Source organism: Pongo pygmaeus, chromosome 12 (genome assembly GCF_028885625.2).
Source record: "Pongo pygmaeus isolate AG05252 chromosome 12, NHGRI_mPonPyg2-v2.0_pri, whole genome shotgun sequence".
Lineage (NCBI taxonomy): Eukaryota > Metazoa > Chordata > Mammalia > Primates > Hominidae > Pongo > Pongo pygmaeus.
In genome coordinates this window covers 62,974,496-62,998,733 of record NC_072385.2, presented here as the reverse complement: position 1 = coordinate 62,998,733, position 24,238 = coordinate 62,974,496, and the positions used below count along the sequence as shown (strand labels likewise).

The 24,238-nt window shown below is 40.9% G+C and overlaps 1 protein-coding gene across 2 annotated transcripts in view; it reads right to left on the bottom strand.

The window, feature by feature from the left end:
* The window catches only part of TGFA (transforming growth factor alpha), a 106,212-nt gene extending 82,242 nt beyond the window's left edge, over positions 1 to 23,970 (bottom strand). For both annotated transcript variants that reach the window (XM_054476293.2, XM_054476294.2), the window contains exon 1: positions 23,869 to 23,970. In XM_054476293.2, coding sequence (XP_054332268.1) covers positions 23,869 to 23,908 — 40 coding nt within the window. In that variant the 5' untranslated portion in view covers positions 23,909 to 23,970. The remainder of the gene's footprint in view (positions 1 to 23,868) is intronic.
* Between the last annotated feature and the right edge of the window lie 268 nt (positions 23,971 to 24,238).

Here is a 24,238-nt window from a genome sequence, read left to right as displayed (position 1 = left end):
CAGAGCCAGCAGAACTTCCTGAGGGACTGAATGTGGGGGTATACTTTGGCCTCATTCTTCCCTCTGCCTCTATCTATACTATTCCCTGCCTTCTCCTTCTACTTCCTAGGCCATGTTCAACCTCCAAGGCCAGTTCAAATACCAATGTCTGCAAGAACCTTTCCTGACCACCTCAGATGGGAGATTCTTTCTCCCTCAAAAAAATTTAAAAAGCAAACAGGAAGAAGTAGGAACACAGGCTTAGAGATATCCATTAGCAGGCTCAACTCCTGTGAGAGTCAGATCTACATGAGTAAATCTTATCTTGGTCTGGATAGTTTAAAACTTCTCTAAAGCACTTTCGAGTTCCCTTCCAGGGTCTGCCCACCATCCCTGAAATATTAATACTTAAGGATGCTGCCACCTGGAATGAAGGCTTTGTCCTTGGTCATTCACAGGCAGATCCCAGGGATCTCCATCTAAGGCAGTGGTGTCCAATCTTTTGGCTTCCCTGGGCCACATTGGAAGAAGAAAGAAGAAAGAAGAAAGAAGAAAGAAGAAAGAAGAAAGAAGAAAGAAGAAAGAAGAAAGAAGAAAGAAGAAGGAAGAAGGAAGAAGGAAGAAGGAAGAAGGAAGAAGGAAGAAGAAAGAAGAAAGAAGAAAGAAGAAGAAGAAGAAGAAGACACATAAAATACACTAACAATAGCTGATAAGCTAAAAATAAAATCACAAAAAAATCTTGTAATGTTTTAAGAAAGTTTACGAATTTGTGTTGGGCCACATTCAAAGCCCTCCTGGGCCACAGGCGGCCCATGGGCCACAGGTTGGACAAACTTGGTCTAAGGTAACCCCAGGTTTACTTATGAGACATGCATTAAATGCCCAGGAGAAATCAGCCTCCAGATGACAATGGCTATGCCCAAGGCTTTCTGGAAGTTCACACAGCGTCTCATCCAGCTCAGCACAGACCTCAGCAATACCACCCGCAGGCAGGTCTGACAGCAACCCAAGCTCAGAGGTGAAGGGTCCACAAGGAGCAAAGCAAACAGGCTCGGTGCTGACCTGGTACCAGAGCATGTGCAAGCTGCAAATGCCAGCCCAAGACTGTGCTCTCCTCTAGGTTTCTATGCCCTCAATGTACCACCTCTGCAGCAATCCATGAGGCCCCAGGTCTCCACGTTCCTTTATATCTCCACACTGCACCTGTGGGAGAGAGTTTAACAGAGATAGCCACCCCCACGGAAGTGGGTGTGATGATGCTGAGCTGGCTGCTCGGGCAGGAGCACTGAGACATGCCCTATATCCTCCAGGGAAAGGAGTCCTCTCCTCTAAGAAAAGGTAGAAGGCAGTGTTCCTTCTGACTAGGAGCCAGACAGAACACTCATGTGATAACTCAACAAGGTCACAAGGTTGACAGACCTGAACATCCACACAGAGTATGGTCAGTCCCATTAGCTGCGTTTTTTTGCCTCTTACTTTGAGGGGAGGCAAATACCCCAGTGTGTCCTGAAGGATTTCAAACATACTAGCCCACACCCTCATGGGCTCTTTGCCTTGCTGGGAAGTCAATCCTGTCTAACAGGACTCCGTAGTGATTCTCCATGGCTATGGTACTAGATTTAAGGAACACCTTTTAAAGCCTCAAGTGCTGCATTTAAAAAAATAAAAAACCATGAGATATAAGTAACATAAGTGGGGACACCTTCAACTAATTCTTAGAAACACATATTTTCCTCATTCTTAAGGAAAAGAGTCCACCATCTCAAGCAAGAATGCAAATACACTGAGCTTGTATCACCACACTCCATACAGAACCCACAGCAGACATTACTAATTGATCACAGCACTACTTCCTGCTGAACTCAGTTGCAGCTTCCAAGTCCTTCTAAACAGCCACTTCTAAATGATCACAGTTGGCACAGAAGATGGAATATTTCCCACTTACTTCAAACAATACCTGCTGCTATGTCAAGGATGTGGGTGGAAGGAAAAAAAAAGGGAAGTGAAGAGAGACTCTTAAGGGTAAAGTATGTCATCAATGAAAACATTGATCAACCCTTGAATGTCACTGCAGAGAATGAACACAAGGGCAAGAGGAAAGGTGAAATAAAAAGTCCATGAAGTAGGAAATGAAACCTCTACTTGAAACACACCCACACTCTCATATACTCACACAAAATTATTGCCAACGGAGCAAGAGGTCATCCAGAGACACTCGTTGGTATTGACTACAAAATGAAAGTGGATTCTTTCCCCCCCAGTATAAGGGAGGCAGTACACAAGAATATCAACAGCTATTCATACCAATCTATCTACCTCCTTAAAGCAAATGGCTTTTATATAAACAAAGTTCCAGATTTTCAGAAAATTTCTGCCTGTGAAGCCTCTGAAAATAGCTCATCAGGTGATTAAACAGACCAGTTGAAAGCAACGGAACCATTTATGGGAGAAGCTAAAACAGAGAAAACCCAAACCAGCACATAGCTAGGGAGTTTAGAACAATCCAGATTTCGTTCTTGCTTTCTAATTATCTTATTGGGAACCTAAACATGAGTTTTCCCAAAGTTAATGACTTTATCTTCAAGGCCAAGCAGGGAGGCCATTCCTCTACTTTTGCTCTGCCCCCAGTGGAGTCAGATGACATCACAGCCCCCAGAGAGCAGGCACGCTTGGCTGTGCCTCCAGCCTCTGGGGCCTTGGCTCAGGGAAGAGGAGCATGCACACAAAGATAGGGATTCCCTTTCCAAAACAATCCTCTTCCTCATTCACAAGGGCGGCTGGTGCCTGCCTTGTTTAAAGTATATTCAAGGGAAGATGCATATCATATCTTATTTACTAGGATAAAAAACATACCCTACCCTCCTACGCCTGTGGTTCATTTCTCAAGGCTGGGGACTCAGATAAACTGCCCATCCTCTCTTAGCCCATCCCCATCCGTGGCCTGTGAACAGTCACCTCTAGAGCAGAACCCTCTCCCTGCTTTAGGCAGTTCCTCCCCCAGAGGAGCCAAAAACAGCCAGAAAGTGCTGTTCCCTGATTGTAGGTGAAGCACATCTCTGAATAATTAAGCAAGTGTATATTCTTTTTCTTTTTTTTTTTTAACAGGGCCTCACTCTGTTGCCCAGGCTGGAGTGCAGTGGCACAATCACTGCTCACTGCAGCCTCAACCTCCCTGGGCTCAGGTGACTCTCTCACCTCAGCCTCCCAAGTAGCTGGGGTGACAGATGCACACAACCACGCCCAGCTAATTTTTGTATTTTTTTTTTTTTCGTAGAGACAGGGTTTCACCATATTGCCTGGTCTCGAACTCTGGGCTCAAGTGATCCACCCATCTCAGCCTCCCAAAATGCTGGGATTACAGGCGTGAGCCGCCACGCCCAGCGGTTTATTTTCTTTACAGCTGGAAAACAGCGTCTTTTCCTTGTTATTACTCACCAGCTCTGTGCAGTTTGGGCTCCTTGTGTTCTGAGGTACAAGCTGAAAAGATGAAGAAATTTCGACCCAAAGGGACTGCTCTGTTATAAAAGGTTAAACCTCTTCCCCCTACCCCCACCCCCCAACGCCTGCTGATTGTTACAACTGAAGCACATCAATCAGATGAGGAAGAAAAATTTTAGATTGTGGGTCACAAAGATCAGCTGACCCAGATGAAGATCAAGGACGCCTATAGTGCAATGTGGACAAAAACTGCAGAAAATACCACAAGGGCCTCTGGTCTGAGCAGCAGAATTTTTAAAAGAAGCTGATGTCTGTGTGTTTAAATCTCAGGAGATAGGTTAGTTTCTTGGCTTCTGAAAATATCAACTCTTCCTCCCCCACAGACGAGCAGGATAGGCTTTTACACAGTTAACAAGTAGTCAACTTTTGTCGAGGTGAAGGGGTGGGCCCTGCAGTAGATGTAATCTGCTTCAAGTAATTCAGAGATGTGAATGATTCGGAATTACAAGCAAATTAAGGGGAAACTCTCCTAAAGGAAGATGATAAGGTCCTTTAAATAAGAGACAGATGTTTAAAATCCACATTTTTTTTTTTTTTCCAGAAGCTCATTCATTGCAAAGAAGCCTGTCTCACTGGTTGTTCTGTGTGTTAGCAATACACTGTTTGCTAATGCATACAACTCTCTTTATCTAAAGGAAAAAAAAAATACATCTTTAACAAACATTTGTAGAATGCACACACTGTGGCCGTGCTATAACACTTGGGGATGCAGACCCGAACCAGATACTGAAGTGTCCACTATTCGGAGGTACAAAGACCACCCAAAAATGCTGCCAGCTGAATGAAGTTCTTACATACAAGTAAAAGAGCAAGTGCTATTTTTGTTCTCATCTGCTGTTCCTTCAAGTCAGTGGAAATGCCTGTGCTTTTTGTAGGTTCATGTCATCGCTAAAGTTGGTGGGGACAAGTCTGAAAGTAAGCCAGCTATTAGCAACTGTGCTCTCGCAGGTTCTATCTTTAGTTGGACTGTGAAGAACTAAAAGTGTTAAAGACTCTGCAGCCTTCTGCCATTGTTTGGGGGAAATGTTGATGGGGAGGTGTAGAGGGGGATGAGGAGGAGGTGAAGCCAGTGCCCCAGGGGCTGCGGCTCACGTGCCCCATGACTTCCGGGTGTGTCACTCACAGGGGGACAGACTGCCTACATCAACAGATCATTCTTCAAATCGAACACCTTTTAAAAAAATTTATGGTAGAAAAGCAAACAAGCCCCCATTAATGAATTTATTATTAGAGGTTCCTTGGTCATAATAAAATACGTCAAATAGCGTGCCTCATGTGATCATCTGAACACCTGAACTGTTGACTGAAGGAGGGAAGAAAAACCACTCTACCATACTTGTTTTTTTATGATATTTCCTAGCACTGGGAAGGGCAGTATTTCTTTCTAACCAGCATGACAACCACCTATGTGGGAATTACTCTCATCATGGTAAATATGTCGGAGAGTGGCTGTCTGAAAGTCTGGCTGCATTTAACCCAAGTCTGCTACACGATGGTGCTCTCACACACAAACAACTCCAGGCACCTCAGCATCCACAGCCTTCCACGGCTGACACGGAGAGTCAGAATGGAAGCAGCGTGGCTAGGATGGCAGGCAAGCGTCCTGGGCTCAAATCCTCATTCTGCTACTTGCTGGCAGAGGGAACTTGGGCAAGTCACCTAACAATTTTGTGCCTCAGTTCAGTTTTTTTTTTTTAATCTATAAAATGGAGATACCATATCTCATAAGATTGCTAGGTGGGTTAAAGGAGTTTGTACAACATGTAAGGTACTGGAAGAACTATGAGCCAGGCAACCTTCTAACTGTTGGCCATTATCTTTTAGAAGAAAGCACCCTTGCCCTGTCATACCAAGAAGGCGCCCAAGGTGTCCACTGTGTACCTCATGTCATATTGTAAAAAACTGTGTGTCTGCTCCTGCTACAATCTATAAGAAATTCAGGAGCTGAGGGAAAGGGCTAGGTCATGGTTCTCTTTGCATTAATAACACCAGACCCAGCAGAGTATCTAATATATAGTTAAATGTCTACTAAAGTGAACAATCCACAAAATAAATCACCAAAATATATAGATACATAGCATCTCCCACTTCGTGCTGATCTTAGTTTAGTTATTCATTCCATTGCCTCTATAAGCATTAAGTAAAGAAAGTAGCTACCTCAGGTGAATTAAGCACCAAATGTTGCATTAGGCCTAGTTCACAAAAATCACAACTACGGTTTGATCACTTAGATATATCCTACATGGGATGATAGCAGAGATATTCCACATGCCTCTGCTCTCACTATTAAAAGAAAAATGCCCTGCTTTTTGTCTGAAATCCAAAACATCCAATTTAGTTGAAAGGACTGTTTTGTTTATTTTCCCCTCTGTTGCACAGTATGGGAAAGAGACACTTCACAAGAAAATAAGGTCGTATTACATAATGAGTTGATGTTGTTTTCCTAAGAGTAAATCCCTAACTTTGAAGTGGTTCACTGGTGCAATACCAGTCTGTTAGCCAAAATCTTCTACAACCCATAGAGGATTCAAAAAAGAATTTATTTGAAATTATGACCTCAATAAAAGAAAGCCCCATTATCTTGACCCTAGTAGAACACTTGTCCAGGAAACTGGAGTAATGCTTTTTTTCTCTGTCTCCACAATTAAAGTTAAAATCAAGCAGAGTTCTGTTTAACTAAGTCAGGAAGAAAACTGAACTCACTGGAACTTCTCATTCACAAGTACTGAGGGAGACTATGTCAACTACAGGTACCACATGAGCATAAAGAGTTTACTAGAGAAGACCTTTATTGAGAGACGCAGAAATAGCTTCTGAATCATTAAAGAATGATGAAGTTACTAAGCAATCCTTAATGTGTATGTGCATCTAACAAGAGTGTCAAAATCCATGAGGCAAAAACTAATAGAACAGCAAGGAGAAATAGAGGAATTCACTATTATGGGTAGCGACTTCAATATCCCTCTAGCAGAAGTGGTTAGCTCTGGCAGGCAGAAATCAGTAAGGACATAGTTGAGCTCTGGCAACAGCAGAATACACATTCTTCCTAAGCTCTTGTGGAACATTCACCAAGAGAGACCACGTTCTGGGCCATAAAATATACCTTAACACATTTAAAGGAATAGAAATCATACAATGCATGCTCTCAGACCACAATGGAAATAAACTAGAAATCAATAACAGAAAGACAGCTGAAAAATCCCCCAGTACTGCAGAAGAAACAACACACTTCTAAACAACACATGGGTCAAAAAGGAAACTCAAGAGCAGTTAAAAATATTTTGAACTAAATGAAAATAAAAACACAACTTATCAAAATGTGTAGGATGCACCAAAAGCAGGCTTAGAGGAAGATTTTTAGCACTTACTGAATATATTACAAAGAAGAGACATCTAAAATCAATATGCTAAGCTTCCACTTTAGGAAACTAGAAAGAGAAGAGCCGATTAAGTGCAAAGTCAACAGAAGATGAAGTTATTCATTTTAGTTACTGTTTTGCTCTGTGCTGAGTATCTGAAAATTAGTCATCCACATGGGATAGCACAGGCATATTTCATTTGATAGAACTTCGCTTTATTGTGCTTCACGGATACCGTAGTTTTTTGTTTTTTCTTTTTTCTTTTTTTTTTACAAATTTAAAGTTTGTGGCATCTATCCAACAGCAAGCACTCACTTCGTGTCTCTGTGTCACATTTTGGTAATTCTCACAATTCATTATTATTATAATATCTGTTATGGTGACCTGTGCTCAGTGATCTTTGATGTTACTATTGTAATTGTTTTGGGGTGCCATGAACCACACCCATAGAAGACAGCAAACTTAGCTGATCAATGGAGCAGTCAGAACACACATTTATCAGTCATTTCTCCATCTCTCTCCTTCTCCTCAGGCCTCCCTATTTCCTGAGACACAATAATATTAAAACTAGGCCAATCAATAACCCTACAATGGCCTCTCAGTTTTGAAGTGAAAGGAAGAGTGGCATGTCTCTCACTTTAAATCAAAAGCTAGAAATGATTGCACTTAGTGAAGTCTGCATGTTGTAAGCAGAGATAGGCCAAAAGCTAGAAATGATTGCACTTAGTGAAGTCTGCATGTTGTAAGCAGAGATAGGCCAAAAGCTAGGCCTCTTGCTCCAAACAATTAGCTAAGTTGTGAATGTGAAGGGAAAGTTCTTGGAGAAAATTAAAAGTGCTACTCCAGTGAACACACAAATGATAAGAGAGCAAAATAGCCTTATGGTTGATATGGAGAAAGTTTTAGTGGTCTGGAAAGAAGGTCAAACCAGCTAAAACTTGCCCTTAAACCAAAGCCTAATCCAGAGTAAGCCCCTAGCTCTTTGATTCTGAGAGAGGTGAAGAAGCTACAGAAGAAAGTTGGAAGCTAGCAGAGGTTGGTTCAAGAGGTTTAAGGAAAGATGCCCTCTCCATAACATGACAGTGCACAGCAAAGCAGCAAGTGCTGGCATAGGAGCTGCAGCAAGTTATCCAGAAGATCTAGCTAAGACCACTGATGAAGGTGGCTACTCTGAACAATAAATTTTCAGTGCAGATGAAACAGCCTTCAATTAGAAGATGATGCCATCTAGGACATTTGTAGCTAAGGAGAAGTCAATGCCTGGCTTAAAAGCTTCAAAAGACAGGATGATTCTCTTGTTAGGGGCTAATGCAGCTGGTGACTTTAGGTTGAAGCCAATGTTCATTTACCATTCAAGATTCCAAAGTCCTTATGCTAAATCTACTCTGCCTGTCCTCTACAAATGGAACAGCAAAGCCTGATTATAGCATGTCTGTTTACAGTGTGGTTTATGGAATATTTTAAGCCCACTGTTGAGATCTATTGCTCAGGAAAAAAAAACATTTCTTTCAAAATGTTACTATTCATTGACAATGCACCTGGGTCACCCAAGAGCTCTGATGGAGCTGTACAAGGAGCTTAAAGTTGTTTCCATGACTGTTAACAGAGCAACCACTATGCAGCCCATGGATTAAAGAGCAATTTCAAATTTCAAGTCTTAAGACCTACATTTTATAATGTTATTGCTGCCACAGATTTGTGATTCCGCTGATGGGTCTAGGTAAAGTAAATTAAAAATCTTGTGGAAATGATTCACCATTCTAGATGACATTAAGAACATTTGTAATTCATGGGAGTAGGTCAAAATATCAACATTAATAGGAGTTTGGAAGAAGTTGATTCCAACTCTGATGACTGACTTTGAGAGGTTTGAGACTTCAGTGGAGGAAGCAACTACAGATGTGGTGGGAATAGCAAGAGAACTGGAATTAGAAGTAAAGCCCGAAGAGACTGAATTGCTGAAATTTCAATAAAATTTGAACAGATGTAGAGTTATGTCTTCTGGATGAACAAAGAAAGTGGTTTCCTGAGATGGAATCTACTCCTGGTGAAGATGCTGTGAACATTGTGGAAATGACAACATAGGACTTAGAGTATTCCATAAACTTAGTTGGTAAGGCAGTGGTAGGGTTTGAGAGGACTGACTTCAAGTTTGAAAGAAGTTCTACTATGAGTAAAATGCTATCAAACAGAATCACATGCCACAGAGAAATCTTTCATGAAAGAAGAGCCAATTAGCATGGCAAATTTCATCGTTGTCTTATTTTAAGAAATTGCTCCAGTTACCCTAACCTTCAGAAACCACAACCCTGATCAGTCAGCAGCCAACAACATCAAGGTGAGATCCTTCACCAACAAAGATTATGATTTGCTGAAGGCTTAGATAATTGTTAGCATTTTTAACAATACAGTATTTTTAATTAAGGTATGTAATTTGTTTAGACATAATGCTATTGCCACTTAATAGAACACAGTATAGTGTAAACATAACTTTTATATGCACTGGGAAACCAAAAAGTTCATGTGACTCACTTTATTGTGATATCTGCTTTATTGTGGTGGCCTGGAACTGGGCCTGCTATATCTCTGAGGTATGCCTATACTTCTCAAACTTTTCCATCAAAACCCCCATAAAATGGCAGAGAGAGGGAACTCATACCTATCCCTCTAGTCTGGGAACACAGCCTGAAGCAATCCAATGGGAGAAAAAAAAATCACAATTTACATAAAGTCTTACCTTTTATCCTAAAAATTAACTTTGATATTTTTGTTTGTTTGTTTGAGGTGGAGTCTCACTCTGTCGCCCAGGCTGGAGTGAAGTGGCACAATCTCAGCACCTGCAACCTCCACCTCCCAGGTTCAAACGATTCTCCTGTCTCAGCTTCCTGAATAGCTGGGATTACAGGCACCTGCCACTATGCCCATCTAATTTTTATATTTTTAGTAGAGTTGGGGTTTCACCATGTTGGCCAGGCTGGTCTTGAACTCCTGACCTCAAGTGATCTGCCCGCCTCGGCCTCCCAAAGTGCTGGGATTACAGGTGTGAGACACCGCACCCAGACAACTTTGATATTTCAATCTTGCATCCTATTCATTAACATATCTAAGTTTGTTTTAATATAGAAAACAATGTTATGACTTGCCAGTTAAGTTCCTTTTTCATTCTCTAGTTGTTCCCATGCCAGGTGTGGTCTGTGGTTCCACAAATGCCATGGCATACTCTACACTAGTACTCCCATTTGAGAAGGGGACATGAAAATAGTTTCAGTTCACCAGAATGTGGAGGATTGCAGGCCTGCCTCATGACCTGGCCCAATTCTTATAAAACACAAAGTTCCAGAAACAATAGGAGAGAGGATAAGCAGGTTCACCATGCCTTTCAGTACAGTAAGACCCAGTGCCCACCAGTCTCTGGCCAAGTGAGAGAATGGCCAGAGAACAGGGAGAGAAACGTGGTAAGTAATCCTTCCCTTCAACACCACCTAGGTAGGAGGGAAGTCAAGGTCTCATTATGAGGGTTAGAAGTGATGGGTATCCACTGTAATACACTTTATCTTCTTGGTTCTGAATATTTTCTGCCTTAATTTTCTAGTGCAATAACACATTCCAACTCATAAGAGTGGTTCATTAGAGCCATGATCCTTAGATCAATGGAACAGAACAGAAACTCGATAGACAGACCCAAGTACTCCTAAGAATGTATCAAGTGACAAAGTGAGATTTGAGATCAGTGAGTGGAGAATGAACTATTCAATAAATGATGTTAGAATAACTGGATCATTATTTGACAAAAAGGCAAGTTAGATGTTTATCCCACATCTTACACCAAAATCCATACCCAAAGAATTAAAATTTAGATTCGAAGGTAACTACATAAATGAATGAGGGGAAATCAGAGATCAAAGAGTCACAGAAAATCCTTTCTACCCCAAGACTAAGTATTACACAAAAGTAGAAATCATAAAGGGATTATGAACAGATTTTTAGTCCCTAAAGGTTAAAAACAAAAAATTACACTTTTAGTAAACCTAAATACAACTCACATAAATTTAAAAGGCAAGATGACAAAATATTTTCATGTGTATTTTTAAAAACTGCTTACAAATCAATAATAAAATCACTAACCTACTCAAAACATGGCCTAAGGATACAAACAGGTAACTCACAAGAAAATAAATTTAAATACTCAACCGTGAAGCAGCATTCAATCTTACTGAAAACCAAAGAAATACAAATTAAAATAATGAGATATCATTTTGCCAACAGAATTAGCAAAGTCTAGAGAATGAAAATATTCACAATGAGCAAATTTGGCAATAAATAGGCATTCACACATAGACAATAGAAGTATAAACGTGTACAACTTTTCTGTTGTCAAAATATATTAAGGGACAAAAAAAGTGTGAAACTTTTGACCTAGTGATCAATTTCTGATGATTCATCCATAGAAAATAATTTTAAAATGCTGATAATAACTCAGTGGCAAGAATTTTCATTTCAGGTTTGAATATTTAAAAGTTTAAAGCAATCTATATCTCCATCAATAGGGATGGATTAATAAGTAACAAGAGTTGTATAATAGGATATATCCTAGCCATTAAAAATTAATAGTTTATAGATATAGTTATATGTTTGCCACAGAAATATTTTCCCCATATACTGTAAGCAAAAAGCAGATTTTAAAACAGAATCTAGCAATGTGGTGAAGGGAAAAAAATGACTATACAAATATCTGTATCCTTGCCCAGAAAGAAGGCTGGTAGGACACCTGGTAGTTAAATCTAGTAAGAGGATGTCTCTGGTGAGTCAATCTGGGGGTGTTTTTACACCCTGTTTGCAGATTCTGATTTCTGCTTCATTTTGGGAAAACAATGTGCAGGATTGAACTGAGGCTGGTGGAAAAGGAGTGTGTCGTGAAGAGCTCACACAGGGAGATGGCAGCAGAGGATGCACGTGTTCTATGAATGAGAAGAGGTCGGCGCTGTGGCCAGCACAGGGGTGTGCTTGTTTTGAGGGTTTTCTTTGTTGGGGGAGGAGAGTGCTTGATGAGATTCAGAGAGAGTCCAGATCCAGAAGGATTCTCCATCTGTGTGATCTATGAGTTTACCTCATATTCCTAAAAACTGCTCAGGCCCCAGGCTTGCTTTCATTCCAGTTCAGGGACCTATGATTCATCCCCTGAAACCCTAATTATAACACCCCAGGTCTGCTATGTGCAAAAAACATCTGTCATTGTTGAAATTTGCTGGCAGGCAGTGTGTACAGCATGCAGACCGGCCTGATGATGCGATCCTCCATTGCAAAACTTAAAACCCAGAAACCATCCCAAGGTGAGAAGGGTTCCAGCCAAAAGTTTCCAACTGCGCTCAGTGACAGATAAGATGGACAGGTTATGGCCACCATAATTCATATGGCAATTCCTCAGGGCTGCTGCCATGGCGGAAGTTACAGATCTTAAGCTCTGTCAACCAAAAAAAAAACCATATATCATAAATTTGAGTTTTCCGTGTTAGTTGCTAAGAACTGGGAGAGGGAAGGGAGGAAAGTGTGTAATTGCAAACCCCTTGTTTATCAGCTTCAGCCGCTTTTGTGTGACCACATTACCTGAACTATTAGCCAGTTAATCTCCTATGCCTCTTGGAAGTACAGTAATTACAAAGAGAATGCCTCAGACCTGGCAAGAGATGATGAAAATGAATAAAGGTACATCTATCCTCTCAGCACCCAGGAGAATTGTTTACTGACCTCATTCAAACTCAGACTGAAGCCCCTAAGGAACCCAAGATGAAGATATGGTCTCATTGTTAGAATCTAATATTCTAACCTAGAAGTACTGATTTTAAAAACACAACAGAAGATAAACAAAAAACCACCAACCACCAATAAATTCTCTCACATAAGCATTGGTTGTGCACCTAATGGACACAATGGTAAATTTGGAGGTTTTTAAGGTGTATTTGGAGGTTTTTAAACTTTGTAAAGTTTAACAAAGCATCAAGATGCTGCTTAGCAGCCTCAGCTACAAATTACGATGTCATATACTCTCCAAATCAGAAGTGGCATTGCTGTAACAACTGTGGTATATGCACGTATGCAAACAAACTAAGGTTATTTACCTGGGCTTATGGGAACACTGTTACTGATGAAACTTTTCCTTCAACTTTATTTAAAAGAAGGGTATTTTCACTTTGGGAGGCCAAGGTGGGCAGATCATTTAAGGTCAGGAGTTCGAGACCAGCCTGGCCAACATGGTGAAACCCTATCTCTACTAAAAATAAAAAATTAGCCGGGCGTAGTGGTGGGCGCCTGTAACCCCAGGTACTTGGGAGGCTGAAGCAGGAGAATCGCTTGAACCCGGGAGGCGGAGGTTGCAGTGAGCCAAGATCATGCCATTGCACTCCAGCCTGGGTAACAAGAGTGAAACTCCACCTAAAAAAAAAAAAACTAAAAACAAAAAATAAAAGAAGGGTTTTTTTCCCCCTAAATATCATCAAGAAAAACAAACTTTAAAATATGTCTTATCTTGGGGGCCTTGATACTTACTTTATTTCACATTTGTTAAAGTCATATTACTAGGCCTGGCATGGTGGCTCATGCCTGTAATCCCAGCACTTTGGGAGACCGAGGCAGGTGGATCTCTTGAGTCCAGGAGTTTGAGACCAACCTGGCCAACATGGCAAAACCCTGTCTCTACTAAAGAATACAAAAATTAGCTGGGCATGGTACACAGCTGTAATCCCAGCTACTTGGGAGGCTGAGGCACGAGAATTGCTTGAACTCAGGAGGCAGAGGTTGCAGTGAGCTGAGATCGCGCCACTTCACTCTAGCCTGGGCAACAGAGCGAGACTCTGTCTCAAACAAAAAAGAAAAAAAAAAGATTACATTAACTGGGGCCACAGATACAAAAAATGTTTCTTTAATTAAAAGGAGTTCATTTATAAATCTATGCTAAAATTTTAGAAATTTGAGTTGAATAGATTGTGAGGAAAATATGTAATTACCAAAACTGACTCAAAAAGTAGAAAATTTGAACTGACCACTAAAAAGGGACCAGGCAAGAAGCTTCATAGCAATTTCTTTCAAGCCTTCACAAAACTGTTGGTTTTCCTGATACTTCAACTGGCAGAACACAAAAAAGATGAGATGCTTTAAAATTTATTTTATAAAGCTGACATAATATTGATATCAAAATCTAAAAAAGAAAACAAAGCCCCAAATACTTCATAATGGACCAGATCTAGTAGTTTATACAGAGAATAATACCACATAGCCAAGAAGAGTTTATTTCAAGAATTTAAAGGTGGCTTTAACATAATTGAGTCAATCAATGTCCTCAAAACATTTGAGGAAAAAAACCCACACATTATTGCCTCCTGCTTCAAAAAACTAACAAAACAAAAATGCCAACTCTTTTAGTAAATTATGATGAGAAATATATTTTAACATCATAAAGAATATATGTGTATATATAATATATATAACCAAAATGTCAGCTTCATACTTAACTGTTAAATGCACAAACATTATCCGTAAAGCCATGAAAAATACAAGGAAATATACTGCCTTTTAAGAAACCATGCTCTTAAAGTCCTGGTCTGTGCTATAAGTAAGAAGAGATTCAAATATTAATAATTTAATATTTAATAAAAGATTAAAATAAGATATTTAATAAGAGATTAAAATATTAAAAGGAAGGAGGCAAAGTTATTATTATTCAAGCTTAAATGATCATCTACCTAGAAAACCTAAGAGGATCAACTGAAGGACTATTAGAATTAACAAAACTCGTTAAGATATAAATATGAAAAAAAAGCTTTTCTATACCAGCAATAACCAATTAGAATAGATAGCAGGGGGAAATGTCTCCCACATTAGAACACAAGTCCACGAGAACTGGAACTCTGCCTCATTCTTGGCTAAATCTCTAGCATCTAGAAGTGGTCCCAGCACAGCACAGGTGCTTAGTAATTATTTGCAGAATAAATGAGTGAACAAATTCACAATAAGGACAAAAATACCAAATAATGGAACCAAACTGATATTCCATAAACAGATTCCAATACTTAAGAATTTAGCATATGAAAATAAACCAGGCACAGAAAGATAAACTTCACATGTTCTCACTTATTCATGGCAGCTGAAAATGAAAACAATTGAACTCATGGAGACAGAGTAGAATGATGGTTACCAGAGGCTAGAAAGGGTAGTGGGTGGTGTGGGAGTGGAGGTGGTTAAAGGGTACAAAAAATAGTTAGAAAGAATAAGATCTAGTATTTGATAGCAGAACAGAGGACTATAGTCAATAATTTAATTTTATATTTTAAAATAGCTAAAAGAGTATAATTGGATTGTTTGTATCACAAGGGATAAATGCTTGAGGTCACAGAGGCTCCATTTACCTTGATGTGTTTATTACACATTGCATGCCTATATATCAAAATATCTCAGGTACCCTATAAATATATATACCTACTATGTACCCACAGAATTAAAAATTGTAAAAATGTTGGAAGGAGACCAAGGAGACGAAGGACACGAAGGAGACGAAGGAGACGAAGAAGACAAAGAAGACGAAGAAAAAGAAGAAGAAGAAGAAGAGGAAGAAGAAGAAGAAAGCATATTGTGTCTCATTTTAAACTGCTAGTAGGGCAGAACTGAGATTTGAATCCAGAGTCTGTGAGAGTCCAAGTCTTGTGCGCTTAGTTCCTATGCTGCAGTATGCCCCAGATCTTATCATTTTACAAAGAACCGGTTTTAATTGTTTAAAAAAAACAGAATTTGTCATATGATGAAAATGGAATTTCACACCACAGGGGGAAGGGTAGATTATTCCATAAATAGCATTTTAGACTACTAACTGGTTGACTGTTTCAAAAAATGAAAATGAGTTACATCTCACAACATACCCTAGAAAAATTATAGATGAAATATTTCAACATAATATATGAGATCACTAAAGAACTACAAGAAAAAAAGTAAGAAAATATTGGCATATCTTGGAAAAAGAAAAGGTTTTTCTAAATATATAAGTAAAGGTAGAACGCTAATGGGAAAAGATGCATAGTTTCTGCTACATAAAAATAAAAACCTTAGGTATGTCAAAATATCATAAACAAAACAGTAAAAGATAAAAAATAAATGGGGGAAAATACTTGCAATGTACGACTGAAAAAGGATTACTATTCTTTTCATATAAAGTGTTATTATAAAGCTCCAAGAAAAGGATGATCAATCAATAAGAAAAAATTTTTAAAGGTTAAGATGCAAGTAGCAAAATGACAAATGTCCAACAAATTTACTGATCCTAACAAATACTACATATGAAAACTGGGCTGAGATCATTTTTCTCCAATCAACTTGGCAAATGTTAAATCTAACTTACAGTGTTATAGAAGATCAAGAAAGTGAGAGAAAAGGCCAATTTCTAGAAATTTATTCTAAATATTACAAGATGTGCCAAACATTTCTGTACAAGAATGCCTGTTGTATTACTTATATTCTTTGACTTTAGGCACTATAGATTTAATAAATGCTTCTTATAAAAAATTAACCAATTCAGAGCAAGACACTGTACTATACATATAGTACTGGAACCTGCCCTTTTAAATTTAGTGTGTTGTGAAAACCCTTCATTACTTTATTTTTATTTTTAATGTCAACTTTTATTTTTAGATTCAGGGGTACATGTGCAGGTTTGTTACGTGGATATATCGTGTAATTCTGTGATTTGGGGTACAATTCATTGTTACCCAGATAGTAAGCATGGTGCCCAATAGATAGTTTTTCAACACTGGCTCCCTCTCTCCATCCCAATGAAAACCCTTTTTTTTTTTTTTTTTTTTTTTTTTTGAGACAGGGCCAGGCTGGAGTGCAGTGGCTCAATCATGACTCACTGCAACCTCGACCTCCCAGGCTCCAGTGATCCACCAGCCTCAGCCTCCCAAGTAGCTGGGACTACAGGCATGCACTACATCACACCCCGCTAATTTTTCTTTTTTTTTGCAGAGATTGTGGGGAGTCTCTCGCTGGGAGCTGCAGACAAAGCTGTTCCTATCTGGCCATCTTTGATCCAGCCACGGTGGGAGTCTCACTATGTTGCCCAGGCTGGTCTTGAACTCCTGGGCTCAAGTGATCTGCCTGCCTCAACCTCCCAAAGGGCTGGGATTACAGGTGTGAGCCACCTTGCTTGGCCAGAAAACCTTTTAATAGCTAAATCTTTTAAATAGCTACACAGTATATCATTGCACTGACATAGAAAAATAAAGGATTTAAGAAATCTCCTTAAATAATTATAGCAGTGTGGTACTAGCAACTTGTTCTTACAAACAATTCAATAGTCACCGTCTTCTACATTTTTCTTTGCACATTTCAACATGTATTTATGTAGAATATATCAAAAGGTGAAATTGATGACTCAGAAGTTATGCCCATTTAAAATTTGTAGCTATTGCCACGCTGACTTTTAAAAAAATGTTGTATCAGTTAATATTCCCACAACAATGTGTGGATTATTCATAATAGTGACAAATAGGAAAAATCTATATGGTCAAAGTGCTTCAAAAGTCATTACAATATATGTAGTCAAGGGAGTATTTCCCAGCCACTAGGAATGCTATAGATGAATGTTTAATGACTCAAAAAATGTTTGTTGGCTGGGCGTGGTGGCCTCACGCCTGTAATTTAGCACTTTGGGAGGCCGAGGCAGGCAGATTGCCTGAGGTCAGGAGTTCAAGACCAGCCTGGCCAACATGAAGAAATCCTGTCTCTACTAAAAACACAAAAATTAGCTGGAAATCACTTAAACCTGGGAGGCAGAGGTTGCGGTGAGCCTAGATCATGCCACTGCACTCCAGCCTGGGCAACAGAGCGAGCCTCCATCTCAAGAAAAAAGAAACACAAAAAACAAACAAAAATTATTATGAAAGATTAAGTTACAAAAACAAGTACATTAAACAGTGTGAGCCCACTGGAATTCATATATGCTTTTAAAGAATAGATACACTATCTATATAATAGTATAAGAACAGAATAAGTATAGATAGTATACTATCTATACTTATACTACTATATTATATATATAGATAGTATACTATTATATATAATATAGTATACTATCTATACAATATACACTATCTGTATATATACTATATATATACTATCTATAGATATATATATAGAGATATATATATCTATAGATATATACTATAAAGAATAGATCCATCAGGTTCTAAAACAAAATGTTAATCAGTTATCTTTCAGTGGTGGAATTATAGGTCATTAAAACACTCTCTTACACTTGTCTTAATTTTCCAAGTGTTCTAGAGAAAAAATACGATTTGCAATTGTGAAGACATTAAATTATAATCTATTTTTTTAAAACAATAAAATGCTATCCTGAAGACTACCAGCATTAGTGATGCAAGACTTTATATGCAACCACCCTTGATTTTCATAATAAAGAATTTTTCAGGATTAACATGAACACCACCAAGTGTTTGCCAACTGAGTACCTCAGAGTATCCTGCACTGAGGCCCCAAGAGGTCATCAAATACTTATTGGTCCCTGCTGAGGCTCAGCCTGTGCTCAGAGGTGCCAAACACAGAGGTGAGGAGGAAGAAACCCTCAAACTGATAGAGGAGAGAGGTTAAGCACCAATCAACATTAATCCAAACCAGAACACAGTGGGGCCAGGGCTCTGCTACGGGGGTTGCCAGCTGGAAAAGTTAACACATTCCAAGATGAAAACAGGTGAAGCAATGATAGCCTGGTTGTTACATAAAGGGGTTCCATCTTGAGGAAACCCTAAGCAGCAGCAAATACTTCAAGGGTACAAACGTGAAGGTGAAGAAAACGGAAAGCCTTTCACAGTAAGGGAACAATAACAACAACAACAACAAAAATTAAAGCCAAAAGTGCTAGGCATAGAACTCACTTGATTAGGGGAGCAGCTCCACGTGAAACAAATTTGCTTCCTCTGACTTAGAGCACTAGCAAAATACATTAAATTCCATCTCAATAAACTTCCAACTTTTTCTAAGCCCAGGTAGCAACTATTTATTTCTTAAGTCATACTCAGTACAACAAACGTGTAATCTTTAACAGAATTTACCATTTTACCCAGTTTTTACCTAGATTTTTAGTGTTATTCTAAAAGGAATGTGCCTTGAACTTGAAGAGCTCCCAAGAGATGGTTTTGGTAGTCTAGATTTCTGGCTTTCTTGAGTCTATGAAAGATTTTTATACTTGACATTTCCTAGGGGGAAGAAAAGGCTAAACAAAACCAAAAACCACCATAAAAGTCTCCCAATCTCCCTTTATCTAAGTGCAATCTTAAACATATTAGCCCTTTAGCAAAGAGCTATGTTCATATTTTTTAATTAGGTGATTAAAATATTTGAAACGGCAGCAAAACAATGGTCAGCTTTTGGTAATCCAAAGGAAAAGGTGACATGATTAGCACTGGCAAGCTTAAGTTTAATAACATGGGATCGTTACATTTTCCATGGATAAAGAACAAGAACACTTAAAATGAAGAGGTCTCAGCAAGAGGGCTAACTCTGTCCTGGTCAGCACGACAGGCCTTAAAGTGCCTTTAATAATAGCTTGTAAATTCACGGTGGCATTTACAAGTGTCTGAACGTACTTTAGGTAACATGCAATTGGTTAAGCCAAAAGTTTCCCTAACAGCAACTGACTGAAAAGCAGTGGTTCTCCAAGGGTCCCTTCTGCCCTTTCCCTATCAGCAACATAAGCCACACCTGGGAACTTGTTAGCCAGGCAAACCTCCCACCCACAGACTCACAACTGCAGTGGAGGGGGCCTGGCAATCCATTTTAACCAGCCCTCCAGATCATTCCAATGTAAGGCCTGCTGTAGAAGATACTACAGAGGTTTTGAGTGTGACACCAAACACAAGATGCCTAATTCAGTGTGTACAAGCCATTTTCATTTCCATTAACCAAACCTCCTCTTCCCGTTGCCCATCCCTTTTAGAGGGCAGTGCAAAGAGTAGGACCTTGTTCAAGACACACTTTGAAAAGGTCCTTAGATAGGCCTAATGGAAAAGTCATCTATTTTTCATATGTTGCCACAGTAACAGTAACAAGAAGCATCACTTATTCCTATAAGAAAAGTCCCCTTTGCAGGGGACATTGAGTATTTACAGAAAGATCACTTTATCCTGAGGAACCCAAAATCTGGAAAAGCAAATATGGAAAACTCAGCCTCTAAGGCTTCCATATACAGCTTTACAGCCCATGTTCTAAGAGAACACTCCCTAATTACGGCTGCCCAATACGGAAAACATGTGTCCTAGGAAAATCTCCACTGTCTACTCTGAAAGACATCACGTCCAGGTAATAGAGAAAAGAAACGTCTTCTTTCAGTTCCCGTACTGGTCCCTCAGTCCTGACTTAAACAGGGAAGGTGATTTATTTCGCCTCTGCCCATCCTTAATGCTACTTTGTTTCCTATGACATCATTCTTTAGGTCCACATTCGGTCCTTACTTATGGGAGTTGCCATAAAAATAATAAAGCTTATCTCTGGATTATAAAATCCATTTTTGTATCATAAGATCAGTTGCATTTTGTGTGCAGTCCTTATTTTTTTTTATAAATAGCTTACATATTTACCATCTCATGTGAGTCTTACAACAGCCTGTGAGGTGGGCACAGTTTTATTATTCCCACTTTACAGATGAGAAAACTGGAACTTAGTGCTAACTTCCATAAACAACTGATCATTGAATACTAAAGGAGATACAAAAAATTTGCATAAAAAATTAAAGAATTAAATAATTAAAATTAAAAAGAATTAAAGAATTCATGATGTCTAAAAGAACCTCCAGGGCCAGGGGCGGTGGCTCACGCCTGTAATCCCAGCACTTTGGGAGGCCGAGGTGGGTGGATCACGAGGTCAGGAGATGTAGACCATCCTGGCTAACACGGTGAAACCCCGTCTCTACTAAAAATATTAAAAAAAAAATTAGCCGGGCGTGGTGGCGGGCGCCTGTAGTCCCAGCTAATGGGGAGGCTGAGGCAGAATGGCGCGAACCCGGGAGGCGGAGCTTGCAGTGAGCCGAGATCGTGCCACTGCACTCCAGCCTGTGAGACAGAGTGAGACTCCGTCTCAAAAACAAAAAACAAAAAACAAAAAACAAAAAAACCCTCCAGATTTGCTTGAATTTGTCATCGGCCAAATCATACTCACCAGAAATTACCTAGGTAGGTTTTTCGGTTGGGTGATATTTTTCTAAGGAATGGTAAAGAGCATGGAGATGAGATAAATGAAAACCTACAAACTCTCCCAGTTATACAACTCACATAACCTGCAATGATGTCTGGAATTCTATGGGGCTCAAAGTAACAACAATGATGATGATGATGATGATGATAAGATTAAGCTCTTACTACATACCAGGCAGCCTTCTGCATACATTAAATATATTCAACAACCCTATTAATATCCCCATTTTGCAGGTGAGAAAAACAAGGCATAGAAAAGCTAAGTAACTTGTCGAAGATCACACATCTTGCTCCGTGAACACAGAGGAGGAAATGTAACTAACTGGAAATGCCAAGCCCCTGTGCGGTCTGCCTGCCAGTGATGGAAACCTGACATGGGAGGGCAGCCACACAGGAACCTGGGTTATGTTTCCAGTGTTGCCATCTGGGCAACAGTCTTCACATTCTCTTACTGAAAACATTAATCAATGCTCAGGTTCCAAGTAATCAAACATTAACCGAGACTCCTAACAGCCAGTTCCTTCTCAGACTAGCCCCACGAAGGTTTCCTAGATCTTGGATAGCGATGGAACACTGGTTGATTCTCCTGGAACTGCCTTCAACTATTTAAGAAAAATCAGAGGGGAAAGCAGCTTTGAAGGAAATGTGCAAAGTAAAGCTATATGTGGGAGGCAGCAGTTCTAGTAAATGCACAGAACTCACAGCTATGATTTTTCTTTTAAAGACATATAAATAAAAAGGAGTCCTCACTGGTGTAAATTACTCCTGCCTTTTTTTTTCTCCACTTTTTTCAACTGCTCACATTTTGGAACTGTGTGAGCCAGCTTTTACATATTGATCAATCTTTTAAAGTTTATACATCATTTTCTTAGGGAAGGAAACAAAGATCAAGCTGAAAAGAACATTCAGGCAAGAGAGTAAAATTACATGATGAATGAATGCAGTCTTCGTGGGCGAGTATTCTGGGATGGGAGTGTGGGGTGTAGGGACAACTTTCAAACAATTACTCAAATGTGCTTATCTTCATCATTTCCTGCCTCTAATTTTTACCGAATAACCACCTTGAGATCCCAGGAATTCAATAGGAAACTCAATTTAACAGCAAGTTCCAGGGTATTCCATATAATCTCTCTTTAAGGCAAAGTCCCAAAAGAGAGATGGGACTATAATGACCACAAGTTAGGTGACTTTTCATATTCACGTTCCTTCCACGTTCTTCGACAATCCTGGTCTAGCTACTTACTGTGGACCCTGTGTGCTTTACTTTCCTCTGCTATATAATGAGAATAATATTAACACCTTCTTTATCAGATTGGTGTGAAAACCGCATGAATAAATGTAAAGCACTTGGACTTTGACACAGAGTAAAATGCTCAAATAGCATCAGCTGTTATTATTACTACTACTTACTACTATTATTTGCAAAAACATTACAAGGGATAATTATATCCAGGAAGCTTCCCTTGTATTGGTAATGTTTTATTGCTTTTTCTAAAATTTAAATCAGAGCAACAGTCAATACATGCACACAAAAAAGGCAATTCTTCAAAAATGTGGGGGAAAAGCCTCCCATACCCATGTTACCTGCTGGTGAGTTTCAGGTAAGGGTGTAGCTGGGAGCATCCGGTTCCAAGACTGCCTTGTATTTCTCTTAGAGGATGCCTCCCCTTCTGCTGCGGTTTTTAATCAGCGTTTCTAGGGCAGGCTTGCAGGCGGGGCCGTGAACCCCCTGGAGTTGTACACGGAGCTGGGTAGAGGCTGCGGCTCTGGGCATTTCTGGGGAGGAGTTCCATGGCTTTCCACTGACTCTGACCACCCTGTAGTGAGCCGCATGCTATACAGGGTTAAACTCGGGGCATATCGAACGAACAATTCACTTCACGGAAGACTAGCAATAACCAGGACACCTGCGCTGTTGATCAGCTATCTCAACACCAGAGACCCCCCAGCACAAGGGGCAAGAACTGGCCAGGCGGCGCGCGGCGCTGCGCCCTCACCGCGTCCAGACAGACCCTTGAACTTCACCGCCAAAAAACGCACCGCTCCGCAGACCCGACCCGGGAGAGGGGTTTAACTTCCCCTCACCTTTCCCATCCCTCCTTCATTTCCAAGGACATACTCAAAGGAAACTGGCAACACTCGGTTTAGGGTTTCGCTCCTGCCCTCCGCTGACACCGAAACCACTTCTCCCAGGGAAGTTAATTAAAGGAACCATTAATCCGCACAAAAATCCAAAACCTACCCCCAAAGCTCAGGAGCTCTGAAAGGAGATCGAGGGCGCCTCTGCCGATCCCGAACATCTCTGCCCGTCGCTGGGGCTTAGGGGTGGGCAGGAGGTGCCAAAGGGACGCAGGCAAGACCCGGCCAGAGGGTTAGACGCCGGCCCCCGTTCCGAGGCGGCCCAGTCTACACGCCAGCGACGCCGGCTGAGCCGGGCTTGGAGGCGGCCAGGTAAGCAGGTAGGTGTAGGCATGCGTCTGAGCAGACACACAGCCGCGGCGGATTAAAGTTCAAGCCCGTTCACACTCCGCTTCCCCTTCCCAGGCGTTCTCACGCACGGCCCAGGCAGCCACTTTCCCGGGGAAGCGTCGGCGCTCGACCGGACAGTCCCCTCTTTGTCATTCTTAATGACTCCCCTTGCCTCCCAGGCGCCAACCCATTGAGACTATTCGCTTCTCTCCACTCTCCCAGGCGGGCGCAGAAACCCCCGGAAAGGGGAACTCGGCGGGGACCGGGGGAAGCAGGGTGCCGCGGGGCGCAGGGGTCGCCGCAGCCGGCGTACGTACCCAGCGCGAACAGGGCGAGCTGTCCAGCCGAGGGGACCATTTTACGGGCGGGCGGGCAGCAGGCGCTCCAGCCTCCTGCCCTACCTGCGGTGCCCGAGTGGCGGAGCGGCGCCGCGGTGCGGGGGAAAAAGGAGCGACTAGGCAGGGCCTGCCCCCGGCGCGGGCGGGCGGAGGGAGGACCGAGCGCCTCTCTGCTGGCACTCGCCCCGCAGCGCTGCCCGCCGGGCGGAAATAGGAAGGCGGCTACCGTCACCTCCTCGCCACTCGGCGACCGGGGCACGGCTGACCCCCTCCCGCCCCAATGGGGGTGCCCCCCTGAGGGCACAGAGGGTGGGGGTTTGGGGCAAGGGGCGGGGACGCTGAGCGCACC